Here is a 12,903-nt window from a genome sequence, read left to right on the forward strand (position 1 = left end):
TTCTCACACAACGCTCTCACTCCACTTTTCTTTCCTACCCTAGACTTCGTTCTTCAAGGAGATACATGCATTTCCTCTTTTGTGCTCGCTATTTGCTTGTGCCTTTAGTTGAAGTACAAGTCTCGTTTGCCTAAATAGACTTTGCTCGAGTCAATTACAAACTTAACCCACAGATCAGAGGTAACCAAATTTGAACCTGAGAATTCGGTGGCTGAGTAATCTCTTAAATAGAATTGATATTTTTCTGTGGTAAGTGGTAAAGAAACCAAATTAAGGCCCCAAGCAAGAGGATCAGCTCCTCTTGTTTTATGGTGGCTGCATGGGGAGAGAAAAGGGAAGAACATTTCTAATCATCAGCCTTCGCTATACTTCAAAACAAGAAGCAATTGCTTGCAATTTCATTCTGAATAATCAAAACAAGTACCTATTGTATACAACTTGGTAGGAGAAAAGACACAACACAGAGAAAATACTAATCCAATGAGAAACATTTAGGATGAACCATTGTTCCCTTAGCTTCAAATTACTTGCAGATCGGACATCTTTCATAACACAATTGGAACCACTCAAGAACAACAATGTCACCACATACTGAGGGGTACATATACATGTGTTCTTTATATTAATATATATTACTCGTAATTGTACAATAAATATGAGGATTGATAGAAGCAATTAGCTATATTGCACAGAACAAAAGTTCATAATGTAATTCAGCAGCTACTGGATCTTTGTTGCCTAGTGTATTCCCAAAGTGCAATGGCACCACTGACATGAACGTTGAGTGATCGAACTACTCCCAACTGTGGGATTTCTATGCAAGCATCCAGAATGTGAATGATGTCCACTGGTATACCCTCTTTTTCTCGGCCAAGGACTAAGACCTAGAAATATTCAACCAATCATCAGACTCGTTACAAAGATAATGTCTTAAAAAATCATGAGTTACATCAATATATCAGTTTAGTTTATGAATCATGAATTAAATCAATAACAAAAACACAAACGTCGAAAGATTAGAATAATTATCTAAAACTACTTTCTAGCGTAACTTTTAATTCCTTTCGTGAAAGAGAATTTTTAAGAATAGTTTTATGCCTTTCACAAAAAATTGGTATTATTGTCAAAATTAGTGATATACACACGTTTTCAAGTTTAGCATTAGCACTCTCTTTCTCCTTTTCTTATAAAAACCACGTGGTATAGAATACTATAAACATTAGAAGGTATTGATATTTGGTACAAAATAGCCCTTCAAATTAAATGAAAACAAAAGACAAGCTACTGCAATAGTCTTATGATATTTGCCACAAGAACCAAAATCTATAATCAGAACTAGTGAAGATAATTTCACAAAAATTTTCACTCAAGGGAAAGAAGAAGAGATCACCATGTTGACTGTATGAAACTCACCGTCCTCTTAGGAAACGCGTATCGGTCAAGAGAAATGCTGTTTGCTGTTTGCTCCAGACCTAAGATGGAGAATCCTTCTTGCTTCTTTTTCTCCAAGAAAACTTTCATACTACTAACTGGGACTTCAACAATTGGCACCCATTTCTCTGCAGTTACACTACACGTACAACAAATAATTCCAGTCAATTTGCAAAGGAACCCATAATTCATGACTATCCAGATAACCAAGCATTTCATCTCCAACTTAGATAACCCAACATTTTTCCCTATCCAGGTAACTTTCCCATTGGTTATGCTGATCTAAAGTTCCAATACAAAAAACAAAAGTTTGTATAGAGGATTTGCAAGTTGTGAATTTCCAGCTCATTCAATTCAAGTTTGCTTTTGTATTTTGTTTTTTTTCTTTTTTACCAATCAAAAAAAGTTTGAAGTTTTTTCTGCAGTTCTTATCAAGGAAGGCGGTTCATTTATATGATTAATATTACTTAATTGATGCTTATTTTCTTGGTTCTACATGTTATTTATCAAAAAGGCAATTTCAGTTGGTCTCATAAGAATTATTTATTTATTTTTGTTGATTAGTGTAATTAGTAGGAAGATTTGATTAGATTAGATTTTATTCTCTAGCCTAATTATAAGCTGATTTTATTCTGTAGCTTAATTGTAGCAATTACTGATTTCTTTTCCTAGATTAGCATAGGATTCATTGTATAAGTATCAGTACTCTTGATGTGAATAATATACTAAATACAAGAAGCTCTATTCTTCTACTTGAAATCATCATGGTATCAGAGCCTCTGCTGCCATTTTGAGGTGAGTTTCCTCCCTCCGCAGCACTATAGATTCCAGTTCTTTGAAAGAGATCGAGTTTTTCCTCCCTCACGGTGGTTGTCCGCATTGAAGCCATTATATACCAGTAGTGTGGAAAAACTAACACCACTACAAGCTTCCTCAGGCGACGGCGACCAAACCCCAGTGAGCAGCTCCGAGAAACACCTCCGCACGCGCCTCCATGCGCCACCAACAGTTCCAGCTTCGGCGCGCGTGAATCCCACGCGCTGGCGAGTAGACAGCTTTCCGGCGAATTTTTCTGGAATTTTTTTGCTCCCTTCAGGTCGCCAGCACAGTTCGACCCTACCCCAGTTGCAATTTTTTTTCTATCATCGGAGGTAGGGTCTCTGCTTCTCAGCCCTTGTTTCCAGTAAGGTTGCTGCTGCTTTTTTTTCTTGAAGTTCAAGTTTAGCTTCTGGACTACTAATTAAGAAATAATGGGGGACACCAAATCACCAGATAATTCTCTTTCACTTATGGTTAATTCTGTTTCACAAGTTAGCACAGTTAAATTGGAGGGGCTGGTACATATCTTGCTTGGTCAAGATATTGTTTGCTTTTTATTAAGTCCAGAAAGTTGCTTAGTTATATTACGGGAGAAAAGAAAGCACCTGTTGTGACTGATGCTAGCTATAGTCAGTGGGATTCAGATAATTCCCTAGTTATGACATGGCTTTTGAATACTATGCACCCTCGAATTTCTAAACAGTATTTATTGCTTGATACTGCTGAAAAGATCTGGAATTCCACTAAGCGCACTTACTCTCGTAAGGGAAATGACGCTCAGGTCTTTGAAATTCGAAATAAGATTCATGCCACTAAGCAAAGTGAGTTGACTATCACTGACTACTATTCCGAGTTAACTGGGTTATGGCAGGAAATTGACTACTATCAGGATCTCCAAGCAAAGTGTACCGATGATGCAGTTCTCTTTCAAAAATTGGTTGAAAAGGAAAGGATATATGATTTTTTAGGTTTGAACCCAGAATACGATCAGATCAGGGTCCAAGTTCTTGGTAAAGTTCTTTTTCCTTCTCTTGAGGATGCACACTCTTATGTTCAACAGGAAGAGAGCCGACGAAGAGTCATGCTTTATTCCACACCAACCGAGAATTCTGGGTTAACTGTGTCTCATGAGCAAACAAAGGTGTTCACTTCTGATAAAGATCATTTGCACTGTGACTACTGTGGAAAGTCAAGACATACAAAAGAGACATGCTAGAAACTGCATGGTAGACCAACTAGAGGTCGTGGAGGCAAGCGTGTCGGTCTATCAAGGGGTCAAGCTAATATTGCAGAAAATGTGGAAACATTCGGAGAAAATGCTTCAAATGAAACTTTGTCTTCGGAGGAAGTTCAGCACCTTCACCGTCTCCTGAACAATCTTGACACTTCTAATGTTGGGACTTAAAATTATGTGCAGTCAAGTATTGCCTTTAATGCCCATCTTAATTCTTGGATTATTGATTCTGGTGCGAATAGACACATGACAGGCTCCTCTAAAGGCTTTCAAAACTACTCTCCTAGTCCCAAAGGGGACTGTGCCAGAATAGCCAATGGCTCTCTAACTCCTGTCTCTGGAACAGGTTCTGTTATCTGTACACCTGATATTACATTGTCATCAGTTCTTCATGTACCTGAGTTTCCCGTTAACTTGTTATCTGTTAACGCCATCACCAAACAACTAAAATGTAGTGTCAAGTTCTTTCTTGATTATTGTGTGTTTCAGGATCTTCAAACAAGGAAGAGGATTGACAGTGGTAGATTGCATGATGACTTATATTGGATTGATGGAACTCGAGCCTTTGGTCAAGCCTTTTTTGGAGGAAATAAGAACGTCAACCAAGAAATAATACAGTGGCATAGACGGTTGGGGCATCCATCTTTTTTTGTTCTAAAAAAATTATATCCTAGTTTGTTTTCTAGAACTGAGTTTGAATCTTTGTCTTGTGATGCTTGTCAAAATGCCAAACACACTAGAAACTCTTATCCTTTAAGTGACAATAAAAGTACTATCCTTTTTTCAACTATTCACTCTGATATATGGGGTCCCACTTAAACAGTTTCCTTGTCTGGTAGTCGATGGTTTGTTACTTTTATTGATTGTTGCACTAGGATGACTTGGGTATATTTGTTAAAGGCAAAAAATTAAGTCTTCTCCTATTTTAAGTCGTTTCATAAGATGATTTGTACCCAATTTGAGGTTAAGATAAAAATCTTGCGAACTGACAATGGCACATAATATACGGGTAAAGATTTTGGTGCGTATTTGGAGTCTTTTGGGATAATCCACAAACTAGTTGTCTTTGTACTAGTGCACAAAATGGGGTTGCTGAAAGGAAAATATGCATTTGCTAGAAGTGGCACGATCTCTAATGTTTACTATGAATTTACCAAAACCTTACTGGGGGATGCCATTCTAGTGACTGCCTACCTTATCAATAGAATGCCACTTAAAAACCTCAATTTTCAGAGTCCTTTCGAAGCTTTGAAGAGTAAGAATGATTATATTGTTCCTCCGAAGGTGTTTGGCTGTGTTTGCTTTGTTCACACTAGGAGTTCCGGAAAACTTGATCCTAGAGCTATTAAATGTGTCTTTATTGGGTATTCTCCAACACAGAAAGGGTATAAATGCTATCATCCTCCTTCTAGGAGATCCTTCGTCAGCATGGATGTTACCTTTTGAGAATCTGAGCCCTATTACAATAAAACACCATCACCTCTTTAGGGGGAGAGCTATAAGAATGAAGAGATGATTCCCACTGTTGAAATGATTCCCACTATTGAAGCCACTAAGATAGGAGAATGTGAAATTAAAGAAAGAATTCAGGGGGAGACTATTGGGCGTTTGGATAAACCTGATTTGAGTATTCAAGAAAAAAGAGAGCTGAAGAAGTCACCGTGCAATCTACTGAAGCTCATCCCTCTTCTGTTGTTGAAACTTTTTCTACTGGTGAGTTATCTACATTTCCTAGTGAGTTAGATGTACCTATTGCTCACAGAAAAGGAGTCAGATCTTGCACCAAACATCCTTTATCTAACTTTGTCTCCTATAATTCCTTATCTCCTTCCTATAGAGCTTTTGCCTTGTCTATTTCTTTTGTGTCTATTCCCCAGAATTGGAGGGAAGCTTTTGCATATTCTAAATGGAAGCAAGCTATGATTGAAGAAATGAAGGCCTTGTCAAAGAATGAGACTTGGGATCTTGTCACTTTACCACTAAATAAGAAATTGGTTGGCTGCAAATGAGTCTTTACTGTGAAGCACAAAGCTGATGGTTCGATTGAAACTCAAAGCAAGACTGGTGGCTAAGGGGTTCACTCAAACTTATGGAGTGGATTATCAGGAGACATTTGTCCCTGTTGCAAAAATGAACACTATTAGAATACTTTTGTCTTGTGCAGTTAATCTTGATTGGGACTTACAACAGTTTGATGTGAAGAATGCATTTCTTCATGGCGACTTAGAAGAAGAGGTGTATATGGAGATTCCTCCTGGATTTGATACCGAACAAAGTCAAGGAAAAATGTGCAGATTGAAGAAAGCCTTGTACGGATGGAAGCAATCTCCAAGAGCTTGGTTTGACAGATTCTGCAAAGCAATGATCTCCTTCGGTTCCCAACAAAGTAATGTCAATCATACCATCTTCATGAAACACCAAAAGGGTAAACTCACTCTTCTCATAGTTTATGTTGATGACATAGTAATGACAGGGAATGACAATGAAGAGATGGCCCGATTGAAGAAGCTGTTAGCCCAGGAATTCGAGATCAAAGATCTACGGAAGTTGCAATACTTCTTGGGAATTGAGGTTGCTAGATCAAAAAGAAGAATCTTTATTTCTCAAAGGAAATATATCTTAGATCTCTTGAAAGAAACTAGTATGACAGGTTGCAAACCAGCAGAATCTCCCATTGAAAGTAATCACAAGTTACAAACTGGGGTTGGAAAGTCTATTGATAAGGAGAGATATTAGAAGTTGGTTGGAAAACTTATTTATCTCTCTCACACTAGGCCATATATGGCATATTCAGTTAGCTTGGTGAGTCAGTTCATGCACGATCCAAGAGATCCTCATATGCAAGTTGTCTTTCACATTTTGCGGTATCTGAAGTCTGCACTGGGAAAGGGTCTACTTTTCTCTAAACATGGTCACCTATAGATTTGCTGGATCTCTAGATGACAGAAGATCTACGTCTGGTTACTGTACACTCATGGGAGGGAATGTAGTTACTTGGAGAAGCAAGAAACAAAATGTTGTTGCTAGATCCAGTGCAGAAGCAGAATATAGAGCAATTGCCCAGGGTGTTTGTGAACTGATTTGGCTACAAAAGTTAATGGATGAATTGAGATTGTCTGAGACAGGGAAGCTTTTGTTATATTGCAACAACAAGGCTGCAATTAGTATAGCTCATAATCCTGTTCAACATGATAGAACAAAACATGTTGAAATTGATCGACATTTCATCAAAGAAAAGATTGTAGGTGGTACCTTGAGTTTGCTTCATGTATCGTCAGAAAAGCAGCTAGCAGATGTGCTCACAAAAGGTCTCAGCAAAAAGACTTCACACTTTGGTTTGCAAGTTGGGCATGTGCGACATCTTTGCACCAACTTGAGGGGGAGTGTTGATTAGTGTAATTAGTAGGAAGATTTGATTAGATTAGATTTATTCTCTAGCCTAATTATAGGCTTATTTTATTCTGTAGCTTAATTGTAGCAATTACTGATTTCTTTTCCTAGTTTATCCATAGGATTCATTGTATAAGTATCAGTACTCTTGATGTGAATAATATACAGAAATACAAGAAGCTCTATTCTTCTTCTTGAAATCATCAATTTTCTATGTACATTTTGTAGCCATTTGCTGTAAACACGCAGCTCCTTTCATTAAAATCACCTTGACCATAATGTTAATCCATAAGTTTTACTTGACACTCCATTAGTTTTTGCACAAAGAGATGAAATATTAAGAGACGTCAATGAATTTGTGGGTTAGTTCATTATATCAGGCAATCTAGTATTTCTTTCAATAGTGCAACAGCAATGACATCATCTTTATTCTATTCAAGGATGTCATCAGATCCTCGATTATATTAACATGAATGAGATAGAAAATTTTAGTTATAGAAAGATTTAGTTATTCTCTATATGAAGGCAAGAAATCTCATCATTCATCCATTTCACTGCAACCTCTCTTGCTTCAGATTTCTTTACATCTGCATTGTGAAAAATTAAAGCAAAGCCCAAAGACATGCAGTATAAGCAAAGCAAGAGAGAGTAATACTATCAGAACCTGATCAATTGGAATTGCTTGTCTTTCACTACGTTTTTGTTGGCAATGGCCAGTGCAGATGCTCTAAATACCTGCTATCAGTTAATCAGAAGAACAATGAACCACCTGAAACTAAAAAACATGCACATACCAACACCAAAATCCACAAAGCACAGAAACAACAACGTGATTGCACACCTCACAAGTTCGGGCCAATCCTGCAAGATTAGGTATCCGATCAATTAGTGATGCTACGAGGATAATATCTTGCCGACTTGCTTTCAACTTCTCAAAAGCTACAGTTTTTAAGTGCAGCAACTGATCAAGAAGCTGATCTTCCTTTTCTATGTCTGTATTTACACAAAAGAACCAAGTAGGATAATCAATGAAATAAATCTTGAGAATACTTGAGATGTAAATTATGGAAAGCGAGGGAAATACCCTTCTTATAACTTTCAGCACATAACAACTGTTATATATCATACAAGTTCACATGGTTACTTAACATATTACTGCAGCACATCACTCCTGAAGGGTTGACAGAGTCCCATCAGAATTAAGGTTAAGCTTACATATATATTGTATTCAAAGACTAGCAATGGAGTTTGAGCTTTATTTGTCAGTGACAAGCAGGTATAAATGATAAGTTACATTAAGGCAGCCTTTCTATGACATCAGAAGGAGCAGATAAACTTTACATAAACAGAAACTAGTGAAACCTCTAACAAAGCTAACGTGCATCAACAATCATGTAATTCCAATTTTGCGAACAAGTATCTCCATTTTGTCGAAGAACCAATTCAATTCTAGGCCTTGATTAAAAATTGCAGAAGTCCATAACTTCCAAGTTTATGGCACGACAACAAAATTAAACACATACCAAGGTAAGTATAAGCTGACAAGGAATAAGAAACTTCAAGCTGGTAATCTTAATGGCATGAACTGTTATACTCAGATATTCTATCCAGCATAGAAGTGAAGAAATTTAAGAGTTAGCATCTTCATGTTTGGCGTCACAACCGACGAATAAGTCAAAAACTTTGGCAGTTACCTAAAAGAGAACAAGGGAATGGAAAATTTTCTACGCTTTCCTTTCGTTTCCATCCTTTTCTGTAGTTTCAGAATGTTAAGGAAATGGACCTTGGGTCAAACTCAACTCAGAAAAACTAGCTCATAAGGGGAAGATTGCCTAAGACCCTTTTTTTATAAGGTAAATAATTTTATCAACAATTGGGAGAAACCTCGTATACAAGCCGTATACCAAAGGAAGAGAACCTACACCAAAAATATAGTTCTCAACAAAGGAGATCCAATTAGGAGTGGGCATAATACCGACCAAACCGAAAAAACCGGTCGAACCAAAAAATTCGGCTTATTCGGTTTCGGTTTTTCGATTTATTCGGTCGGTTTGCGGTTTATAGTTTTAAAAAGTTCGGTGTTCGGTTCGGTGGTCGGTTTTACTGGTTCGGTTTTCGGTTAAACCGAAAAACCGAATTGCGGTAGAGGTATGCTTGAGATGTATGCTGCTGTTGTAGTTTGTTTTTTAATTAGTTTGTTTTGTAGTTTCATTTGTTCTTAGCTTGTACGATTGGAAGGAAATCTTTTACGTATGATTTATGTAAAGATTGATTCATTTATTTCTTTAGCACTTCAGTTTAATTTATTTGCTGGAATGATATGCAAGTGCACATACTTTTCTACATGCAGAAAGCTGCTAAGCTAGTGTTGACTTATTTGATAATCCATGTTGCTCTTTATTCAGGTAATTAATATTGGTACAAGTTCAACTCTTGTAGCTATTGATGTTGTTTATATCGGATGCTGCCAACTAGAAACAGAAAAAGTTTGCTGCAATTAAAGATTCGTAGTCTACACCGGATATTAAAATCTTAACCGTTAATAACCGAAAAACTAAACCGGAAATAACCGAACCGAACCTTGAAAAAATCGCACCGAACCGTAAATACTTTGGTTTGGTTTGGTTATTAATATTACAAAACCGAAAACCGATAAACCGAACTGTACTTTCATAATAACCGACCGAACCGACCGACGCCCACCCCTACATCCAATCATCTATACAAATAGGGACCTCATGAGAATACCAAGAAGAAACTAGAAACAAAAGATTACTTTGTAGTTTTACAAACTCTTGTTCCACTCCTTCAAATGCCCTCCTATTTCTCTCTTTCCAAGTAACCCATATGATTGCTATGGGGGTAACACTCCATGCCCTTGGACTTCTCTCTCCCCTCTTGTGAGCCCAACTATCCAACGCCTTCTTCACTAAACCCGGCATCACTCATCGCACCCCAAACAAATTAAGAACCGCCCTCCACAAACGATTAGCCACTTGAAAATGCAATAGTAGATGATCTACATGTTCATCCAAGCTTTTACACATGAAGCACCAACTGCATACGTGATCCTCATTTTTCTCAGATTTTCTGCTGTCAAAATCACTTCCCTTGCCACCAACCACACAAAGAAACATACCTTTCTTGGAGCTCCGGGAATCCAAGTAGAGCAATGAGGGAAAATCCATTCCTCTCACTAATAACCTCTTACAAATGTGATTTGACGGTGGATAATCCATCTCTACTCTATTGCCTAAGACCATACAAATTACAAGGAGACTACAGCCTATTCTCTCAACTAATGTGAAACATTAAACACAGGCCCCCCACCATGCCCAAGGGTGGACATATGTAGTGCGGACACATAACATGGGAATCCAACATTGCGTAAACCAAGAATTGAGACGGGTCCGACTCTGGTACCATACTAAGAAAATGAACCTTGGGCCTAACTCAACCAAAAGGAGCCAGCCCAGGACAGGACTATCCAAGATTATATAAGGAGACAACTACTCATTACCTTAAACAATGTGGGACACTTAACATAGAAACAAGGCTGAGATAAAAAAAGCAAGACGAAATTTTCCTCGAGGGAATGGATGGGGAGGACATTCCAGGAAAGCACAGTACGTTCATGGCGCAAGTGACAAGCACACAAGCTAAACTACACTAGCAATGAACTTACTGATCGAACGGATTATCTGTCTAATTCACCTTCTCATACCAAATTGGTGATGCCTAGCAATATGAAATTAGTATTGAATCCAGTTACCTAGTAGTGATTTTAATGGTCCTTCATTTTCCAACAAGACGGTAGAATCAATACTTTGCATTTCATGTTTGGAAACAGTAATTTTCCTTTGGAAATCTAGTGATATATCTTGCAGCGGCAGAACTGTTTGCCCTTCGGTAAGATTTCCAGTTATCTCCTTGCACTTTCCATCATCGTCAACAAGCAAGCTTTCATTCTTGATAGCTGCTGCATCTTTGGCCATTGAGCATCTGAGATCCTCCCTAGTCCCCTGGAAATAAGGGAAGTGAGCAACAAAACCACGAAATACAATGAAATAGCGAAAGTGAGCACTTACATTTAGAAAATTAATTACTTGATCCATTAGGGTTGCTGGTACACATTCGAATTCAAGTTCCTACATATATCACCAGTAAGGAAAAAAGGACATTATGCTTTCAGAAATTAGAAATAGATAGTTGGCAAAGACAACACTGGCAGATATGGTTGCTATACCTGACTTAGCAATATAATTGCTTTCAACTTCAGCTAATAAAGGGAATTGTTTTATTATTGTTGATTAAAGCTTTTTAAGGAACTAGCCAAGTTTATGCTCATATTAATGGTCATACCACAATGATTGATAAATTAAAGTTTCAGTGCTTCTGAAACTGCAAGGGTAAAATACATGTGGTTCACATTAAGAAGTTAGGCAGGGCAATCACAGAGACAACTTCCTAGCATAATCATATTAGTTCACGTCAAGCCATTAGGCAGGGCAATTAAGGACAAAATCTTCCCAATGTTACTATGGCCTCATTTGTTTGCACTTAATGGAGGTCTGAATCTTAATCATTCAGATCTCAAATATTAAGTGCGTTTGTTTTTAAAGTCTGAATCTTAATTATTCAGATCTTAATCACTAAGTGTGCTTGTTTTTTTTACTTCACAACCACTTAATGGGTCTGAATAGGTCTGTATGATTAAGATCTATAATAGAGATTTAATTTCATTAAGATGCTATCACATATCCATTATTAACTGCCGTCACCGCCTACCATTATCAACTACCACCATGTCGCCGCCACCACCACCATACTCAACCACCACTACCACCTCCACCACCACCACGCCACCATCATCCTCGATCATAGCCGCCACCATTATCGACCATCACCACCCACTATCCCCACCACTCCGACCACCATCATTCTTATCCACAATCAACACTCATCCACCTCAACTACCACAACTGACCACCCCATCATCATCAACAACCAAAGGCGGCACTGCCCATTATTATAACCTACCCCCACCCACCATCCACCTTCCTCAGTCACAACTACTACCACCACCCGACTTATTAACTATCACCACCCACCACCACCATCCTCAATCATAATCGCCACCACTACCAATCACTACTAGCTACTAGCATGAACCACCATCATCAACCAAAACTACCACCAACCATCGCCTCTAGTCGGCATTCACCCATTAGCCATCACCACCAACAACTATCATATTTTTAAAAACGATATATTTTATTGATAGATTAGTTAGTATATCATTTGAATATTATGTTTATTAATTTTCAAATAAAGATAAATTTTATACATTCATATGTTAAAAATCAAACAGTCTTAACTATTTAGTATTCAGATCTTAATACACATCTTAATATATTCAGATTCATATGTCTTAATCTTAATACACATCTTGATATTCAGATGTGTATTCAGATTCAGACGTCTTAATCTTAAAAAAACAAATGAGGCCTATGTATCTGCCACAGGAAAGATGACACTCTAAGCCTTGACCAATTTGCAATATCCCTCACCTCAACTCTAGTACTGAAAATTCCAGCTGGTGTGACCGACTTCTTTGGATCAAAAGCATCAAGGTAACCTTCCATTGATGCTCTTAACCTGTGATAGAAAGAAACAAATGTTTAGTTCAAGTCTATACACATAATATAGATATCACTATATTTTCTGCACACTGGATAACACCATAAAGCTAATCCTCAGAGTGTATCGAATGCAGTATGATATGAGAGAAATTTGGAAAGCACGTCAGGCTACTTTGCTCAAATATCTCAGCAGTAAAGCATTTAGATTTCCAACGTGAATGATATATGTATATGCTTAATATCTCATAGGTATATTTGGTTAAAGATGTTTTGGTTACAAACTAGTTAGGTTTACAATGAAGGGGATGGATGGTTTCCTTACATGGACTTGGGCAATCCCTGACCTCTTAAGCTAGCTTTTGAGGTTGAGTTAGGCCCAAGGTCCAT

General features: G+C 37.7%; 1 protein-coding gene across 2 annotated transcripts in view; it reads right to left on the minus strand.

Moving 5' to 3' along the window:
- Window positions 1–601: 601 nt before the first annotated feature.
- The window catches only part of LOC107767630 (uncharacterized), a 44,457-nt gene continuing 32,155 nt past the window's right edge, over window positions 602–12,903 (minus strand). For both annotated transcript variants that reach the window (XM_075249040.1, XM_075249033.1), the window contains exons 29-35: window positions 12,445–12,532; window positions 10,963–11,022; window positions 10,647–10,896; window positions 7,716–7,867; window positions 7,539–7,609; window positions 1,414–1,570; window positions 602–884 (exon numbers count right to left, since the gene is read on the minus strand). In XM_075249040.1, coding sequence (XP_075105141.1) covers window positions 714–884; window positions 1,414–1,570; window positions 7,539–7,609; window positions 7,716–7,867; window positions 10,647–10,896; window positions 10,963–11,022; window positions 12,445–12,532 — 949 coding nt within the window. In that variant the 3' untranslated portion in view covers window positions 602–713. The remainder of the gene's footprint in view (window positions 885–1,413; window positions 1,571–7,538; window positions 7,610–7,715; window positions 7,868–10,646; window positions 10,897–10,962; window positions 11,023–12,444; window positions 12,533–12,903) is intronic.

This window comes from Nicotiana tabacum, chromosome 1 (assembly GCF_000715075.1).
Source record: "Nicotiana tabacum cultivar K326 chromosome 1, ASM71507v2, whole genome shotgun sequence".
Taxonomy (NCBI): domain Eukaryota; kingdom Viridiplantae; phylum Streptophyta; class Magnoliopsida; order Solanales; family Solanaceae; genus Nicotiana; species Nicotiana tabacum.